Source organism: Schistocerca cancellata, chromosome 7 (assembly GCF_023864275.1).
Source record: "Schistocerca cancellata isolate TAMUIC-IGC-003103 chromosome 7, iqSchCanc2.1, whole genome shotgun sequence".
Taxonomy (NCBI): domain Eukaryota; kingdom Metazoa; phylum Arthropoda; class Insecta; order Orthoptera; family Acrididae; genus Schistocerca; species Schistocerca cancellata.
The window spans coordinates 65308036-65328724 of record NC_064632.1 but is presented as its reverse complement, the minus strand read 5'-3'; the positions used below and the strand labels follow the sequence as shown (position 1 = coordinate 65328724).

At 45.0% G+C, this 20689-nt stretch overlaps 1 protein-coding gene across 1 annotated transcript in view; it reads left to right on the top strand.

Annotated features, from left to right (window-relative positions):
- Positions 1-241: 241 nt before the first annotated feature.
- Positions 242-20689, top strand: part of LOC126092646 (nascent polypeptide-associated complex subunit alpha, muscle-specific form-like) — a 61045-nt gene continuing 40597 nt past the window's right edge. Inside the window, 7 exon segments of the mRNA XM_049908368.1 lie at positions 242-290; positions 2503-2585; positions 3196-3324; positions 6787-6957; positions 15813-16018; positions 16114-16545; positions 16548-17666. Of these exon segments, the coding sequence (XP_049764325.1) occupies positions 3198-3324; positions 6787-6957; positions 15813-16018; positions 16114-16545; positions 16548-17666 (2055 nt within the window). The 5' untranslated portion in view covers positions 242-290; positions 2503-2585; positions 3196-3197.

The window sequence follows — 20689 nt, the reverse complement described above, 5'->3', positions numbered from 1 at the left end:
TATATAGCCGTTTATAGTCCTGTAGGCTTGTCCAATGTTCAAATAAGTTAATTTTCAATGTTTTGATCATTTCACCGTTCGCCCTTCTACAGTTCGCTTTACGACACTTAACCAATGGTATTTCTTGAAGTGCCTATTTCAACCTGTCGGACGGCGGGAAGCCTTACCCACAATTCCTATCGACTCATTTGCGCATGTCAGTTTCGAGCATTGCAAATGGCGGCTCTTGTTATTGTTCCATGGCGTTTATGACTTCGTCCAAATTATGTCCGTTTTTTCTTCGTTTATAGGTAAGTTGGGACCTGTGATCAAAGAATTCGTCGCAATGGATGTGGATTACTTTTATTTAAACCATCTGGAGGTAGGTTGTGCGTCTTCTGAAGCCGTATATGGTAGTCTGAAAGTGGGGTAAGGTGAGATTTTCCGTCTACCGAGGATCAGTTTTCGAATCTAGGATGAATAAATTACATGCGGATGCTTCATTTAACGTGATGTACAATGGTTTCTACGTCTTGTGCGTGGATATTTAATGCATAATAAGTGCTTTAGCAGTGTTGTATTGCTCTTCAAACGCCTGCGGTACTGTGATTTGACGGAACTTTACAAGCATGCTGCAAAAGCTGATTTCCACTCCCCCATGTCACAAAATGGAGGTCGGAATCCCCTTGTACGGCTTGCTGTTAGTTGTTTGGATTTGTGTGACTTTGGCAACGATACGAGGATACAAATATGATTTAATTTAACAAGGGTCGTGTATTAAACCTTTATATTTGTGCTTCGAGTGGTATTTATTTGCGTTCCGTGGCGGAATCATATGTGTCGGTCGTACGTCGGCAGGGCAATATTTGAGCCATCGTATTTTGTTTGGTGTTTAGATTTAGTGAACAACGTAGGATTAAGAAAACTGATGATGATGTATTAAAGTAGTTTATTTATAGTGGATTTTCGGATTGTCAAATTGTGTGTCACAAACTTGAAGAAATGCAGATAGTGTGTGTTAACGAATCGCCTGTAAAATGTGTCAATATCAGCACAAAACAGTAAGACTTTTTATTACGTGCACATTATCACGTACTGCAGAAGGTGAAAGAAATGGATGATTTACAGCACATGAAACTCACAATAATCTAGAACTTCGTTGAAGCCAATGTAAACTGAAAATATGGTGAATGATTTCGATTTTTCTACCACTCATTTGGTTTGTTTACGAATGTAATAGTATGCATATTGTTATCAATGTACGATTGTTTGTACATGTATAGAGGGAAAATAGTGGTTGTGAATTTCGAGTGTTTTGTCCCGGCCATTGATTGTTTTGAAATGTGTCGAATAATGATTTAAATAGTTTGTCGGGTTGTATAGAATACGAGATAAAAGCGTAGTTTAGAGCAATAACTTCTTTACCTTGATATTAAATGCGGAGTGATTATTTCATACGTTATTTAACAGGTGCTGTTACCGAAATATTGGTGATGAATTACTCTGTTTAGTTTTTTTGAATGCATGTCATTTCTGCTGTACGTCCCAGTTGCCTGAGATATTCAGGCCATTCGTAAGCTCTTAATGGAAATTGTTTTAGTAGTTTGCCTAGAGTGGTGCTTGTTATGACTCAACAGTTGCCGTACGAATTAGATTTTCTATCATTTTAATGTTGATAACAGGTTGTGTGAAGTAGCGAAGTAGCATCTTCGAGTCACAGCTAAGATTGCTACAGATTGCTTTGTTTACATTTCGTTCTTGGTCGTGTTTACTGATCATTAAATGTACCCCTAAAAATGATTGTTTACATATTGTAGGCTGTACTGTGTAAGGGTTGTCACCATCGGAGTTATATATTTTTCGATTTAACAATTGCTCTCATTTAATAGAATATTAATTTTGTTACCGTCAGGCTGCTTGGCAATAATTGTTTTTCAGTTGACCTGAAAACTGATTTTTTTTAACACCTACAGCAGATTTAGAATATATATCCAATTTGTAGAAAACGCAGGATATATGACATAGATAATGTGTTGTTTACTTCTGTGTCAGTGCTTTATTGTAGAATTTCAGTACTAATACCAGTTTATTGATTCAGATTCTCGTTGAATCAATTATGTTCCTTGCATTGTTACTATTGTATAGCCATATTTCAGCTTACTATGCCCCCCCCCCCCCCACGTGATGGTGATTTTATCAATTTGTTTTGTTTATTTAATTTAATCCAGCTGATTCCAACTATCTTCAGCCGGCAGGTGTAAGCTTAAGTCTTACCAGCACTTTATTGCTCGTGTTTAAATTTTCGACATTATTGTAAACATTCTGTTCATTGGAAAAATTTACTGGGGGGGTGGGGAGGTGTAGCAATACTGTAGCTGATACGTAGTGCTTTGGAGCTGCAGTATTTTTTATTTTTGTTCTTAATGTGTGCTGAAATTGCAATGTTCAGGTTAAGGCAACTGGTAGAAATGCCAAATTTTAAAATGTTTAACTAGACTTCTGAAGATCTGGTATTTCTTGCAGGTTTTTTAGCCCTGTGCCCCATTGTGGGGCTGTGAGGATAGGGAGGGTTACCAAAAGCAGGAGCATGTGAGTCTGATTGGCAGGTAAGCAACCATTTTCTTTTACTTCTGAAAGCCCTTCACTTTTAATTGCTAGCCATATATTCCATTAATGAATATTGTGAGCTCCTTGGTCAATTATAGTTTCATGAATACTACTGTACACACAGTCTAACTTGACACTCCATGCAAGGGATGCTGGGTACAACCATAAGGGATTCTGCGTATCCCACTGGTTCCAACATCCCTGCACGGGGTGCCAAGATAGAATGCTTGTGTAGTGAGTATCCGTAGTAATTTGGCTCCGAGTAGGCACCAAATGTAAGAGTGTCTAACCAATCTTCTGTCCATAGCATCCCTTGCAAAAAGTGTGAAGGTACAGAGCATATATGGTATGCTATTACAGCATTACATAACAATTAGTGACAATTTAGAACACTGCACATACCCATTTGATGCAGCAAATTGTGTCAGCTAGTTAAATTTATACTAGCTAAACAGTAGTTGGATATGAAAGAAATGGAAAAGGTATTTTTGTGTATGTTTGTTTTAATATATGTAGGAAAAATTTTGATATATTACTATAATCTTCCCCCATTTACCTTTTGTTATTTTTGCATTTTTAGTGAAATGTGATTTTATGATTGCATTTTAGAGATGGCTGCAGATAGCGATGGTGATCTAATTGAGACAGTTGTGACATGTGAAGGAGACCTCAAAGATCCTTATTTCCCTGAGAAGTTCAAGCTCATAGTGCAGCGTTTACGTGTGCTGTTGTGTGAAGGTATTATTTTCATGTTTCACTTATTAATTAATTCTTTTCTAGTCTTCTGAATATCTCATCCAATATTATGTCAGTATTTCAGTCTTCCTGCATACAAATATTTTAATTACTGTGTTTCCCATATTGATGGACATATATTTGTAGGATTTATTGTGCCATATTTACTGCAGCAGTTAAAGGAGAGAATAATTTGTTACAGTTGCTTGGACCAGTATAAAAGTATTTGTTACTCACTATGTCTTGTTCACTGTGCCTGCTCAATTTTTTATGGCCTTGCTATGCAGTGTCAAACACCTGTCATTTTCAATAAATGTCCCTGCTTCTGTTTACTCAATGCTTTAAGAAGTAAAGCACATTTGCTACATTACATTTTTGTCATGTTTGCCATCATCTGGTTGTATATCACATTGAAATGTTGCACTTGTATGTGGTCCAGGTGTTTCATTCTAATTTTCTTTTTGTTAATTTGTAAATTTTTGTGACCTAAAAGTTTTGGAAATTTTGAGTGTATGTGGGTTCAAATGGATGTTGATTACACTATCTATGCAGAGATCAGGAGGCTTGTACAAGACAGACCAGCATGCACAAGTACATAAAACCAGCCTTTGGACTAAGGAGCACAACAAGATATTTATTAATGAATGTAATATTGTTCCATTAAGTTGTGGAGCTCAGGCAGAAGCTACAGTCAGTTGTGGTATTTGAAGTAAACCATTGTAGAGTCACACAAATGGGCGAGACAGGAGATTGGACGGACACAGCTGAAATGTGTTTCACACAAAAAAGTTTTTGTTTAGTCATTAGTAGCTGTTTTTCCTCTTCACTCTCACTCTGCATGTTATCCATACTTTGTTTAATTTACTGTAATGTGTTGTTCCTAATTTACTTCTGATAGTTTATTTTCTTGTCAATCCAAGCCTCTTCAACAGCTTGTAATACCCCTTACTTGTGCTCACCCTCGTCCCTCCCTCAAAGAGCATTTTCTTACATTCAGTTCATTCATCTCATTTATACTGTAGTTACATATCTGTAGCAGTTTGCTATTGTTGTTGTTATTATTATTATTATTATTATTATTATTATTATTATTAAATGCACACATCATGGGACTTTTTAGAAACCACATTTTTGGGAAAGGTTCTGAGGATTTTGCCTTAAGTCATTTAAATATTATGATTTGATGTTCATAAGAAACCACATTTTTGGGAAAGGTTCTGAGGATTTTGCCTTAGTCATTTAAATATTATGTTTTTTTTTTTTTTTTAAAGTCTATATTGCCACAAACTAGAGGAACATGTTTGTTATATTGTACTTGAAAAAGAGAATGTTGTCAGCACAACTGCAGAGTTTACTGAACTTGACAGAGATTCCAAGTGACAACAGCTGAAGTGTAGAGAACCATTCATACAACAGTGAAAAGGGATTGAGGAAGTGTGTGTGATATTAGTGATAAAATACAATCAGATGCTTACTGGGCAATGAGTTTTAGAGTATAACTGTACATATGTAATATGTTTTCACTCATATTGTACAGAAAATTACTTCAAGTAATAGTGTTTTAGTTTGCATTTAGGAAAAACGTTTAATGAACAAAACACATATTATTTGTTTAGTGCATTTCCCATATCTATTTACTCTTAATTAATTTCAATATTTCTTTATTTTAGTATACTGCTTTGTCTATGATTTATGGATTATCTGTCAGTAGAATTCTATCTAGTTCATTGGGTTTGTGGGTTGTATTTGCAAGTAACAAAGTTATCTTCCCTGCATACCACTTCTGTCATCATCATCATCATTATTATTATTATTATTATTATGTAGCACAGATGGAAAGCTATGTTATTGATAATGCATAAAGTGTGTAACTAGTGCTGTTAGTTGCACATTTATGACAAAATGTTAATTGCATGTTCCAGAGTACAATTGGAAAGGTGGCAATTTCCTTGTGTTTTCTTATTGACTCTTTTTTCCAGCTCTCCACACAGATGTATAGTCAAAATGTGAGATTTGCTTTGTGCTTCTTCCATTTCCTTTTTCATTATTAGCACATCGTCTCTCTTTATCTCTGTTACTTTATATTTGAAATCATCTTCCTCTACCCTACTTGTATATGTAGATATTATTTATCAGTACATTTCTTTGCATTGTTTTCTGTATTGTGACCCAAGAACTTCATTTTATTTTTGTGCGCTGTGATCTTAGTACCTCCCTTGTGGGTATAACATTTATAAACGCACAATTGTATTTTATTTGTTATTATTATTTTCTGTTATTATTCAGTACTGATCAAAGCAACAATAAAACTGCAACTGATGTAAGCTTTCCAAACCTATGTAAAGTGTCCACATACTTTTCTTCTAAAAGCTAAAAAATGGTAACAAATTAACTTTCATTTACAGTCTATGCATTCAGAAGCTTTTGTCAGGACAAACTGGACACAGTGATGGAGATGTTGTTTGTTGAATGTTGTACTTCATACGATCTGTCTTGTCAAACTATAGGTGATTTATAAGTTTCGTCATATTTTATAGTATTGGGCTGACAAGAGATTATTTCCAGGTACATATCCAAAGGAATGGAGGATGAATTATTGTCACATTTTTGGTATCACTTCTACACCCAGGAATAAACTATTAAAAGCCTTAGAGTATCATATGATGATCACGATTGAATACTTTGTCTTTCTACATTACATCTTACTACCCATATACCTGGCACTTTTCATACATTTAGCTTGATCATTATTTTAACTGAAAAGTTCTTAATAATTCGTCACAGTGAAAATTGTGTAGTGAAAATGGGATTTAGTTTTTCATTTGCAGTAAAAACTGTCGCCATAAATTCTGTTGCGGTATATCAAGCTGATTATTTAGTGTTTATGCGATTAAAAAAATCTTGCACTTTTTGAACTGAAGTTGGAATTGTCATCTCTGTAACTTGAACAATTTAGAATCGCAAGATGTTGTTAAATCGTTCAGGAATATTTCTGATTGTTTGAGTGGTATTTAATCTTCTTGTATGGTAATATTGCGATCTTCGTCCACTTGTCGGAAGAATTGGCCCCTTACACACACACACACACACACACACACACACACACGAGAAACAAAAGTAAAAGGGTTGACAAATATCCAACGCCAGGTATCCTGATTAGTGTTGCAACCTCTACACTCTCAAGTTAAGGTTCCCATAACATATGATATCATTTTTGTAGATATGGAAGAGAAAAATCGCCTCCAACAGCTTGCAGGAGACAAATCAATCGCTTCTATTGCAGTTTTATGGTGACTTACAGCTATATTCTGTGCTGTCATGTAGCAGGAAAAAATGTTTTCTTATATAAGTTATTTTACCAAAATACCATTCCTTCCCTCTCATAGTCCCTCTCGTAGTCACTGTTGGACTAATGTTGAAGATATGCAATACCATTGTCTAATGCTTCCCGTTGCTGTTTTATAGGAAAAGCAGAGTCCCTTCGAGTATCAAAGGTGGAGCCATGGAACTCTGTGCGTGTTACATTCACAATTCCAAGGGAAGCAGCACTTCGTCTGAGGCAGCTCGCACAGCAGGGGGATCAAGCTCTTACACAGCTTGGTATACTGTCGGTGCAGGTCGAAGGAGACCAGGCAAGTAAAATGAGATAGAAGAAAGTGTGTCTGATGTGCACGGTACATTTTATTTTGTTGCTATATGGCCCAAATACCATGCACTACTACTTCTTCTTTCTTCTTCCTCCTTGTCTTCTTCTTCTTTCTTTGTTTCTTTCTTTCTTTCTTTTTTTTCTATGCTCATATGCACGTACAGAGAAATAAAATTTGATACTTCGACCTTCCTCAGTATTGAAAGTGAGACTTGTTTTGTAAGAATTACGAATACTATGTTCCTGTTATCTGATATCACCCAAGGCCACTACATTTCTCTGTGCTGTGATAGCGCACCTAGCACCTATTTCCTAACCCCTTGGAACTATCACAGTGGGACACACAATCATTTCTTTTTTCAAGGTCAGACCTGCAAACAAATTGTTGGATATGCTGTTGGTACCTGCGTAGTACCATCTTCTCTAACTTTCCGTGGATCACCTAGTGGTTGTCTTCCTATCCACTACACATTGGCGTAGATTCATTGTTGATACCTTCGAGACCTAGATGGTGAGAAGGGCATTTTGTTACTTCCTCCAGAAACCAAAGTCTCTTCCCAAGTTGCATCACTTGGTCTTTGTCAGCTCTGTTAGCTCCTTGTCTAAATGTTGATGTCCACCACTTAGATGACTCCATGATGACTTTCATATCAAACCAGCAAACACCCATGTGTTGAGCCTTTGCAAGCAGACAAGTTCCTCTTCAGTTAGTTCAGAAAAAGATAACCTACGCCAATTATTTCTGTGACAACAACAAATCCCTTCCTATGTTGACAAGTCACCAGCTGGTGCTCCCCCAATCACTTGACCTCATGCAAGCCTTTAAAAAGCTAACAGTAACCTTCATCAGGGTTTTGAGCTATCTCTTGCAGTGCCCTTTGATGAGAGTATCCTACCCTCATCATCCAAAGTATTTTTCAGTCACCCACTCAACTTATACCGTATCATAATACACTCACACAACAAATTCACTCCCAATCCTGCACTTACACTCATAATTGTACACCTTGGTGCTCAGGCTCACAGCACGAAGTGTAAGTGCCCTGATATTCATTGCATATTTCTTCACCAAGGCAGTCGTAGATGGTACTGTCTGGTGTCACTTTGCTGTTGACTTTGGTTTTACAGCATTTGGCCTGTCTGGTGGTTTCTAAACTATTATAAGGAACTTTCTTTTTGCTTTTTTATGTGTATTACTGTGTGTAAAAACTGTTATCACCTCTGATCTCTTGCTATTTTCAGTGTAACACCTGACGATGTGTGTATAAGAGCCTGAAACCGGTCGTGTTGTAAATAAAAGAACCGTACAACTATAGTAGTATTTTCAACCTTGGGTTGTGAAAATGATTGTTTTTCATGTTTCTACAACACTTATTCACTCTGGGTCTTGTGAGACTACATCTGTGGTATAAAATAATTTACATAGTCCAAGTAACGAGTAATTGGTTTTTCATTTTTGTTCAAAAAAAAAAAACTGAATTGTCATGTTCTCTTAATTTAAGGAATCTTTGTTAACAGCCTTTCATAAAACATCGATAATTAAGAATTTATATTTGAAATGAAAACAAGAATTTTGCGTGGGATATGTAATTAGAAACAAGGAGACCTGCATTATTCATAAAAAATGACAATGAATTTTACAATTACGAGATGTAAGTATTTCAAATTGAACCAAAAAAGTAGACCAACATGGGACTTGAACCAGCAATCCACTAACTACCGCAGTATATCAATCTAGAGTCATTCCAATCCCGGGAGCAGAAAGACTTACCTTGAGGGGAAAAAGGGACAGATATATATACACACACACACACACACATACACACACACACACACACACACATACACAAACACACACACACACATCCATCCGCACATAACAGACACAAGCAGACATATAGTGAGTGTATACCTGTCCCTTTTTCCCCCCCAAGGTAAGTCTTTCCGCTCCCGGGATTGAAATGACTCTAGATTGCATTACACCAACAACCTGAAAACAGCTTTCACATCCCGCAACTACCTTCCCGACCTGGTACAGAAGCAAATAACCAGAGCCACTTCCTCATCTCCTCAAACCCGGAACCTCCCACAGAAGAACCCCAAAAGTGCCCCACTTGTGACAGGATACTTTCCGGGACTGGATCAGACTCTGAATGTGGCTCTCCACCAGGGATACGACTTCCTCAAATCCTGTCCTGAAATGAGATCCATCCTTCATGAAATCCTCCCCACTCCACCTAGAGTGTCTTTCCGCCGTCCACCTAATCTTCGTAACCTCTTAGTTCATCCCTATGAAATCCCCAAACCACCTTCCCTACCCTCTGGCTCCTACCCTTGTAACCGCCCCCGGTGTAAAACCTGTCCCATGCACCCTCCCACCACCACCTACTCCAGTCCTGTAACCTGGAAGGCGTACACGATCAAAGGCAGAGCCACGTGTGAAAGCACCCACGTGATTTACCAACTGACCTGCCTACACTGTGAAGCCTTCTATGTGGGAATGACCAGCAACAAACTTTCCATTCGCATGAATGGACACAGGCAGACAGTGTTTGTTGGTAATGAGGATCACCCTGTGGCTAAACATGCCTTGGTGCACGGCCAGCACATCTTGGCGCAGTGTTACACCGTCCACTTCCCACTAACACCAACCTGTCAGAACTCCGGAGATAGGAACTTGCCCTTCAGCATATCCTCTCTTCTCGCTATCCACCAGGCCTCAATCTCCGCTAATTTCAATTTGCCGCCACTCATACCTCACCTGTCTTTCAACAACATCTTTGCCTCTGTACTTCTGCCTCGACTGACATCTCTGCCCAAACTCTTTGCCTTTACAAATGTCTGCTTGTGTCTGTGTATGTGCGGATGGATATGTGTGTGTGTGCGCGCGAGTGTATACCTGTCCTCTTTTCCCCCTAAGGTAAGTCTTTCTGCTCCCGGGATTGGAATGACTCCTTACCCTCTCCCTTAAAACCCACATCCTTTCGTCTTTCCCTCTCCTTCCCTGTTTCCTGACGAAGCAACCGTTTGTTGCGAAAGCTTGAATTTTGTGTGTATGTTTGTGTTTGTTTGTGTGTCTATCGACGTGCCAGCGCTTTCGTTTACCAAACAAAAGCGCTGGCAGGTCGATAGACACACAAACATACACACAAAATTCAAGCTTTCGCAACAAACGGTTGCTTCGTCAGGAAAGAGGGAAGGAGAGGGAGAGACGAAAGGATGTGGGTTTTAAGGGAGAGGGTAAGGAGTCATTCCAATCCCGGGAGCGGAAAGACTTACCTTAGGGGGGAAAAGGACAGGTATACACTCGCTCGCGCGCGCGCACACACACACACACACACACACACACACACACACACACACACACACACACATATCCATCCGCATATACACAGACACAAGCAGACAAGACAGGCCTTTACAAATGTCTGCTTGTGTCTGTGTGTGGATCAGAGGTGATAACAGTTTTTACACACAGTAATACACATAAAAAAGCAAAAAGAAAGTTCCTTATAATAGTTTAGAAACCACCAGACAGGCCAAATGCTGTAAAACCAAAGTCAACAGCAAAGTGACACCAGACAGTACCATCGACGACTGCCTTGGTGAAGAAATATGCAATGAATATCAGGGCACTTAATGAATATAATAGAGGGAAACATTCCACGTGGGAAAAATATATCTAAAAACAAAGATGATGTGACTTACCAAACGAAAGCGCTGGCAGGTCGATAGACACACAAACAAACACAAACATACACACAAAATTCAAGCTTTCGCAACCAACGGTTGCCTCATCAGGAAAGAGGGAAGGAGAGGGAAAGACGAAAGGATGTGGGTTTTAAGGGAGAGGGTAAGGAGTCATTCCAATCCTGGGAGCAGAAAGACTTACCTTAGGGGAAAAAAAGGACAGGTATACACTCGCGCACACACACACACACACACACACACACACACACACACACACACATATTCAACCACACATACACATACACAAGCAGACATTTGGCACCCTCACTGCCATTTTTCCTTCCTCGCCACCCCAACATGAGCTCCACTCCCAGCCCCCTCCACCGTAACTGGTCTTCCATAAGCCACACTCCCATCGCTTTCTACTATTGCTTGTTCTCTACACTCAGCCTGTTGCCAGCCTCACTGACCCTTCACCCTTGTCCCTTATAAGCCCTTGGCATACCTCTCCATCGTCCTACATTGCCATGCCTCGCTCTTTCGTTGCTGTACACTTTCCACTCACTAAACCTTCCCCATCGCCATACCCTCCCCATCTCACACAATTTTCCCCCTCATTGTAGCCTCCCCATCCGACTAAACCTTTCCCCCTCGTCTTACCTGCCCCCTTCAATGTGCACTCCCAAATTCACTGTGCATACTCTCCTTGCTATGCACTATTCCCATGCCACGTACTACCCTCCCGATGATGACCCCTCTAACAGTACTTACCCACTTCACTAATACCTACCCCATTGCCATAACCTCTCCCCTAATAGGTTAACTCACCTGCAGCTTCATTCCTGCCGCTCCACTTCTTTCTACCCTGCATTACTGACTCCACCTCCACCTATCTATCTCCACCCTGACCTTCTGCCGTCAAACTATCTTGTACCTGACAGTTTGTATAAGATTTTCCTCTTCAATGTCCCTTGCATCACCGCTGTCAGCATCTCTCGCGCCAACGCCGTCGGCGTCCCTCGGACCAACGCCGTCGATGTCCGTCGGCCCAACACCGCCTATGTCCCTCAGACCACCGCTGTCGATGTATTTCGCCCAGCCGCCCTTGCCTTCCCACTCTCGATGTCCATCGCCCACCATCCTTAACATCCTTTGCCCTTCTGTCCTTGATCTCGCTGTCCTTCTGACCTTTCCGTCCGTCCGACCTCGCCGTCCTCCATCTGTCTGACCTTGCTGTCCAGATTTCCTTCATCCGTCAACCTGACTTTCCTCGCCCTTCTGCTGTAGGCCCGACTTTTCCTCGCCCTTCTGCTGTAGGCCCGACTTTTCCTTGCTCTTATGTCGTTACCCAACTTTCCTCACCCTTCTTCCGTCGGCCTAACCTCACTAGCCCTTCTGCCGTCAACTAGACCTCCCCTGCCCATCTGTCCTACAATCTACCGCCTGCTCCGTTTCACCTTCTGCGTGTGGCCTTCCTTGGGTATCTACTCACTGCCCCCTTGCTCTTGTGTTCCCAGCCTCCCTCAACTACTCACAACCTATCCCTTTGCTCTTCCGTCCAGGTCATTGTCGACTGTCCACCTCCTGCCCTTTTGCCCTTCCTTACCGCCTGCCTTCTGCATTCTACATGCTTACATCCCTGTTCTTCCATCCTTGGCATCCCTCAATGTCCACCCATGGCATCCTGTGACTTCTCATCCTCAGCCTTTTTTTACTCTCGTCCTTTTGCTCCTTTGTCTACCCCTCTTTTGGTTCTCCTCTTTGCTCCTGTGCCTTCCCCTCTTTTGCCCCTTGCGTCTCTCCCTTTTTCCTGCCATATCCTCCCTTTTGATGCCTTGCTTATCCCTCCTTCCTTATCCTCCCATCGCTCTCTTGCATATCCCTCATTTCCTACCCTTTCCCTTGGTTTCCCTTGGTCTCCCTTATGTGGCAGTGATTTTAGAAGGATGGCTTGTCAATATATTACATTAAACTTCCAACATTCATTTATGAATAAATGCAGCCATTCTTAGGCACACTTGCCTTTGTGTGTTGCATTTCTTGTGTGAAAAACCACATACGTGCAATTAAATTACTTCAGATTTTTGTACACTCCCAAAATTTTGGTATTGTGTGTACATATAGGAGGCAGAACTGACTGGTTGTGGGAGGGTACCACATCTGGGACAGGGTTGCCGGTTTTATTTAGGTTTGGCTGGGGAGGGGGGGTGTGCAGGCTTAGTCCACACTGACAGATATATTCCAAAATTATAGAATGAGTAATGACTCTTAGTTAGTTTAGTTTTTCTGTCTTGGCATTCTGAGATTTCAAGAAAGTTTTCACACAGTTTCAACTAAATCTGAACTTCAACTCCTTGAGAAATAAACCATTGGCCCTACTAACTGTGTTAGTCTGCCGAATATTAAACAAGTAAATCCTGTATCTTCCAGTAGACTTAATCATGATGGTGAGAAACTCAAATTGGAAAGAGGAGTTAATCATAGAGATTCTAAGTCACTAAAGCCTTTTACAGCAGTCCATTTTCAAATTCTTAAACAGAGACAGAAAGTGAAATATGAGTAGACTAAAGCAGTATATAATCAACACACTGGACAAAAAATACTGGAAGTTTACATTTAATTTGTAGAACCTGATGATGATACAGTTGCCTGGAGTAATTCTGATCAACTAAAAATGTTTTTCAAAATGTAACTTGCTGGCTGACTATGGTGTGTAATAAACATGTTTGTACCAGTTTTGACTTTGACGTTAGAAATAGAGTGTTGCTTAGCAAACAGTAAGGAGATGAAAATTGTTAGGAGGGATAAGAAAACAAAAATATATTAGGGTAATAACTGGAACAAAAACATGTAACTATAGTGAAAATGAAATTGGTGTGGTCAGAATTATAAGTCCAGGTGAACGGGTGTTAGATGGAGCAAGGAAGCTCTTTACTTTATTATATTCCAAAAGATAAGGAAAGACAGAGTATGCAGTCTAGTACCAAATAGATTGATGACATAAGAAAACATGCAAGAGCAACGTGCATTTCTATAGTTGAAGATCATAATGAATTGAAAAGTCAGATTCCAACATACACCCTGCAATGGATGTCAGGCGGCAGTTGATGAATGTGTCTCTGCTGGGCCTAGATGGCTGACAACACACGCTAACAAGCAGTTGTTATTATTATTATTGAAGATGGGGAGAAAATATGTATGTAGTGAAACTGCTCTTCTACACTATTTAAGGAACTTCAAAAAATGGTGGTAAATTACTTTTGAAGAATATTTTATTTATGTTACTGGCCTTTAATTTCAAACATAACTTAAATACTAAATTAGTACATTGTTAGATACTACTTTTTTTCCTTAAATGTTAGAATTATGGAGTGTTTTAATTCCTTTATTGTAGTTATGGCTGGAATTACATCCACAGTTTGAGGCACACTTTTATCAACATCATATTCACATCAACACATTAATCCTTCCTACGCTGTGCTTTCTTTCCGTCCCCCTCCGATTCCCGTATTGAACATTAGCCTCGTACCATGTAGTACACAGACATACCTTTTCAACAGTCGCAATTTTGTCAACAATGTGCAGGATATCTTGCACTGAATCCTTCAGCTGCAACTTTTTCTATATACATAATAAGGAAACTTTCAGTTATCATTGTAATTACCCAAATCTCTTGACCAAATCCACTTCCTTGATCCTCTTGGAAGAAGCCACGTTTTAAGGAGTGGTTGGTGATGGAAAACTCTAATTTTGTAAAAAAGTTTGCTCCTTCATCAAACTAAATGCCTTCCACACAGTTGTTTTCCTGTTTGTAATTGTGTTAACACAAAAATGGGTGCAAATTTTCGTTATGAATATAGGAAATTTGAAGAGACCAATAAAAAATGTTGTAACAGTAGGAAAACTTTAATTTCAGGAACATAAAATCAGGTTACTGTAGAATACAGTAACCTGATTTTATGTTCCTGAAATTAAAGTTTTCCTACTGTTACAACATTTTTTATTGGTCTCTTCAAATTTTAATTCACATATCCAACTCATTTTTTACTTTCTCCAAACTTCTGCACTAAAAGACTGTTTTTATCCTGTAACAGTATTTACGTTATTGTAGCAGCATTTGTAATTCCTTGTGTACATCTAATTCATTTTCATCTGTAGCTTACCCTCCGCCTTCCCAAGGATTACATTTAACACATCTGCCCAGTACACACACACACACACACACACACACACACACACACACACATTCAAGGAATCCGTCTGTTCAGATCTCTCCCTTTCCCTTGCCTTGTTTCCCCCATTACTCATTCTACCCATAGAATACCACACACAAGTCAAGTTGCAGTGCTGGTACAGTATAATTGTGCAGGCGTATGTATGTGTGTGGACATTTATATTCTGTACTAGTTAGCTACGAAAAGGCATTGTCCGAAAGTTTAGGTATGTTTTCAGTCTTGTATATGTACCTTGATCATCAATTCCTCAATGATGTGGTGAGCTGTAACCTTTACTCCTTCATTAAAAATTTTTCATTACCTTATTTGTACGCTGTAGGAATGAAATGACTAATGTTTAATGTGTCACTTTTCAGGTATTTATCATTTGTCATTACAAAATCAGTAACACCCATTGTGGGCTTAGAATTTGTCCAAAAAGGAAAATCAGAAGATACATTTGTAAACTTTTGTGGTAAAAAGTTTTCGTCAACCAACTGGAAGTTTAATTTGAACACTGCAGTTTGACTAGGCATGGCCGTATTGTAGATGATATGTCCTTGTTATCCTGTGACCTATTAAGTAACTTACCCAGCCTTTTGGTGGAGACTTGAAGGTTAATGCAGTCTCCGAACCATAGTGCAACCTGCCATTTTTCATATATGCAAATCATTGCTGGTGTGAAGGAAGTAATGGGTGACAGTTCCAAATAAAGATTGTCTGGTGAACCTGTGGGTTTGTAATTTTACACCTTTCCACTTTAGCAACCAAGCCACAAATTAGACAGATATAGATGTTCATTTCAAAGGCAAAAACCCAGTAGGGTGTAATGTTCAGTTTAGTTGTGAATCTGATTTTTTTCCTTTATATGTATACAGTTTTTTGCAATAGAGGAAACATTACTTTAAAAGTTACTAATTATAGTTGTTCCTATTTTGCAGGTAATATCATTGAGGATTGCCAGTCGTTTTGGAGGAGAGAGTCAAGAAATTGTCCTTCAGACAGCTCCAGGGAATGCAGACGAACAGGTTCCCTGCAGCAACCAGTACCATCAACATCTGGAATATCAAGTGCAAGCTGTCCTGACACGGCAGCTGTGGCAGCTGCAGGACTAGCACGTGGTGTTGTGCATCTACTGCAGCAAGCAGTAGCATCAAAATCGGAACCACCTCCTGCATCCACATTTCGCAGTCCAAATGTTGTTGCACCTACAGACGGAGACCTATACCACCATTTCCCCAGCCGAGACGATCACCTGGCATCTCGGGAACACCACCTGGAACAGCCTCCTTGACAGCAGCTTCGTCTGCACCAGCAGGTGGCACAGTACCTGCAGGTCCTGCTCCTGCTTATCCAGGCCCCTTTCCATTTGCCAGTATGACTCATGCAGCACATGCTGCTGTGCGTGACCAGCCTTTTGTTTCATCTGCTGCAGTTCCTGCCCCAGCTGCAGCACACCATAATTTTGCAACACCACCTCCACCTCCATATCCAGGTTCCCAAACCCAGCCTCAACAACAGCAAGCTGTGTACAAGACATCATCAGGACCTGCAGGTCTCAGGCAGCCACCTAACTGTCAGGTTCCTGGTACTGCACCTGTGACTGCTGCCAATGTGGCTCTATCGAGTCCATTGCTCGTCAACTTGTTGCAGAACGATGGCAGTGGAGGCCCACCTGCCAAAATGCCTCCACAGTGTTGGCTGATAGGCAGGCCAGAGCTCGTGCAGCACTGGTTGTTCAACAGCAACAGCAGCAACAGTTACATACTGCTGTTCGGCGAAAGTCTGACGGTTCCCTCATTTCTGTGCCTTCGGAGGTCCCAGCATCTCCAGCCCCGCCGGGAAAACTCGCACATCACCCTCGTTCTGCCTTTGCGGGTGTTCCGGCATCACCTCCAGCTGATGGCCCTGTCTCCCATCCACTTCCTTCTGGTCATTCTCGTCTGCAACAGGCACCACCTGTGTCAGGCACTTCACTTCAACAGAACCAGCAACCAGTGCCTCAACAATCTGCACAGCAACAGCAGCAGAAAACGTATAGTGGTTCCCTACACACCCTTCAGGCTCCCCGTGCCCAGCAACGACCTTTGCCTGCTCCCAGTCCTGCACCTCCTCGCCCTCAGGGATCTTCATTTCAGCAGCAACAGAATTCACTACCAACAAATCCCCCACCGTATCCTCGCACTGCTCAACCGGTCATCCGACCTCAACAGCAGCGTGTCAACCAAATCCCAGCGAAAGAATCAGCAAGTCAGTTGCGACCACAGAAGATGCCAGGCGCAGATTTTCAAAGATTTGCAGATATGAGACCAGCTGTGCCTGAAGCTTCGAAAGCTCGACATAGTGCTCCCAGTCAGTGGCCACGAGGGACAGCTCCACCTTACAGTTACCGGATTTCCACTGAATCCAGGCCAAGGCCAGCCATGTCACCACCAGTTTCTCCACCATCAGCACCTGAACCACCAGCGTCACCTCCATCAGAACTAACATCATCTGGGAAGAAACGTCAGTTCCTCATTAATCCACTGACAGGCCACTTAGAGCCAGTAGCTAGTGACAGTGGCTCAGACGGCGAGACAGAGGCATCTACAGCGGCTGCAGACGACCCATTCTTCTGCTTTCCATCTCCTCTCAATGATCGGTCCAACTCTGTGTTTTCGGATGATGACGACGACGTGAGCAGTACAGTATCACGGAGAGCTGACACAACAACTACTGATCAGTCAGACTCAGAAGCTACTGTTCGTTCCACTGGCAGTGAATCATCCATGCCATCTAGGCATCCACGTTCCAAGGTAAATGATCTCTCCCTCCCCCTTTCCCTCCTGCTCTCTCTCTCTCTCTCTCTCTCTCTCTCTCTCTCCCTCTCTCTCTCCCTCTCTCTCTCTCTCCCCCCCCTTCCTCCTGCTCTCTCTCTCCCCCTCTCTCTCCTGCCCTCTCTCTCCCCTCTCTCTCCTGCCCTCTCTCCTGCCCAACCTCTCCCCCCTCTCTCTCCTGCCCTCTGTCTCCCCCTCTCTCTCCTGCCCTCTGTCTCCCCCTCTCTCTCCTGCCCTCTCTCTCCCCTGCCCACCTTCCCTCTCTCTCTCCCCTGCCCACCTTCCCTCTCTCTCTCCCCTGCCCTCCCCCCTCTCTCTCCCCTGCCCTCCCTCCCCCTCTCTCTCACTCCCTTCCTCCCTCCGCTGCCCTCCCCCCTTCCCTCCCTCCGCTGCCCTCCCCCCTTCCCTCATGCTCTCTCGCTCTCCCCCCTGCCCTCCCTCCCTCTCTCTCTCTCCCTGCCCTCCCTCCCTCTCTCTCTCCCCCTGCCCTCCCTCCCTCTCTCTCTCCCCCTGCCCTCCCTCTCTCCCCTGCCCTCCCCCCACTCTCCCCTCCCCTGCCCACCCCCTGCTCTCCCCTGCCCTCCCACTCTTTCCCCTCCCCTGCCCTCCCACTCTTTTCCCTCCCCTGCCCTCGCCATTCTTTCCCCTCCCCTGTCCTCCCTCATCTTTCCCCTGCCCTCCCCCCTCTCCTCTGCCCTCCCCCTCTCCCCTCCCCTGGCCGTGACCCCTCTCTCGCCTCCCCGGGCCATCCCCTCTCTCTGCCCTCCCCTGATCTCACCCTCTCCCCCAACCCCTGGCCTCCCCCCTCTCCCACTTCCCCTGGCCACCCCCTCTCTCTCCCCTCCCCTGCCCTCTCCCACCTCCCCTGGCCACCCCCTCTCTCTCCCCTCCCCTGGCCTCCCCCTCTCTCTCCCCTCCCCTGGCCACCCCCTCTCTCTCCCCTCCCCTGGCCACCCCCTCTCTCTCCCCTCCCCTGGCCACCCACTCTATCTCCTCTCCCCTAGCCTTCCACTCTCCCCTCCCCTGGCCTCTCCCCTGCCCACCCCCTCTCGCTCCCCTCCCCTGCCCTCGACCCTCCCCTGCCTACACTCTCTCCCCCTCCCCTGCCCACCCTCTCTCCCCCATCCCCCTGCCCACCATCTCCCCACTCCCCTGCCCACCCTCTCCCCACTCCCCTGCCCACACTCCCCTGCCCACCCTCCCCCCTCCCCTGCCCACCCTCTCCACACTTCCCTGCCCACCCTCCCCCCTCCCCTGCCCACCCTCCCCCCTCCCCTGCCCACCCTCTCTACCATCCCATGCCCTCCCTCACTCCCCCCTCTCCTGCCCGCCCCCACCCCAGCCATCCCTCTCAAACCCTCCCCTGCCCTCCCTCTCAAACCCTCCCCTGCCCACCCTCTCCCCCTCCCTTTCTCCTCTCTCCCCCCTCCCCTGCCCTCTCTTCACCTTCCTTACCCTCCCACCTCCCTTGTCACCCCCTTCTCTCTCTCCTGCCCTCTCTCCCCCACTCCGCATTCTCTCTCCTGCCCTCTCTCTCCCCCTCTCCTGCCCTCTCTCTCCCCCTCTCCTGCCCTCTCTCTCCCCCTCTCCTGCCCACTATCCCCCCCTCTCCTGCCCACTATCCCCCCCTCTCCTGCCCACTATCCCCCCTCCTGCCCACTATCCCCCCCTCCTGCCCACTATCCCCCCTCCTGCCCACTATCACCCCTCCTGCCCACTATCCCCCCCTCCTGCCCACTATCCCCCCCTCCTGCCCACTATCCCCCCCTCCTGCCCACTATCCCCCCCTCCTGCCCACTATCCCCCCCTCTCCTGCCCACTCTCTCCCCCTCTCCTGCCCACTCTCTCCCCCCTCTCTCTCCTGCCCTCTCTCTCTTCCCCCTTCTCCTGCCCTCTCTCTCCCCCTTCTCCTGCCCTCTCTCTCCCCCCTCTCTCTTCTGCCCTCTCTCTCTTCCCCCTTCTCCTGCCCTCTCTCTCCCCCCTCTCTTTTCTGCCCTCTCTCTCCTGCCCTCTCTCTCTTCCCCCTTCTCCTGCCCTCTCTCTCCCCCTCTCTCTCCTGCCCTCTCTCTCCCCCTCCCTCTTCTGCCCTCCCTCTTCTGCCCTCCCTCTTCTGCCCTCCCTCTTCTGCCCTCCCTCTTCTGCCCTCTCTCTTCTGCCCTCTCTCTTCTGCCCTCTCTCTTCTGCCCTCTCTCTCCTGCCCTCTCTCTCCTGCCGTCTCTCTCCCCCTCACTCCTGCCCTCTCTCTCCTGCCCTCTCTCTCCTGCCCTCTCTCTCCTGCCCTCTCTCTCCTGCCCTCCCTCTCCCCCCTCCCCTGCCCTCTCTCCCCCCTCCCCTGCCCTCTCTCCCCCCTCCCCTGCCCTCTCTCCCCCCTCCCCTGCCCTCTCTCTCCCCCCTCCCCTGCCCTCTCTCTCCCCCCTCCCCTGCCCTCTCTCTCCCCCCTCCCCTGCCCTCTCTCTCCCCCCTCCCCTGCCCTCTCTCTCCCCCGTCCCCTGCCCTCTCTCTCCCCCCTCCCCTGCCCTCTCTCTCCCCCCTCCACTGCCCTCTCTCCCCCCTCCCCTGCCCTCTCTCCCCCCTCCCCTGCCCTCTCTCCCCCCCTCCCCAGCCCTCTCTCCCCCCTCCCCAGCCCTCTCTCCCCCCCTCCCCTACCCTCTCGCCCACCCTCCCCTGCCCACACCACCTGCCCTCTCTCCCCCCCTCCCCTGCCCTCTCTGCCCCCTCCCCTGCCTCTCTGCCCCCTCCCCTGCCCTCTCTGCCCCCTCCCCTGCCCTCTCTGCCCCCTCCCCTGCCCTCTCTCCCCCTCCCCTGCCCTCTATCCCCCCATCTCCCCCCTCACCTGCCCTCTCTCCCCCGCCCTCTCTCCCCCGCCCTCTCTCCCCCGCCCTCTCTCCCCCGCCCTCTCTCCCCCCTCACCTGCCCTCTCTCCCCCGCCCTCTCTCCCCCCTCACCTGCCCTCTCTCCCCCGCCCTCTCTCCCCCCTCACCTGCCCTCTCTCCCCCGCCCTC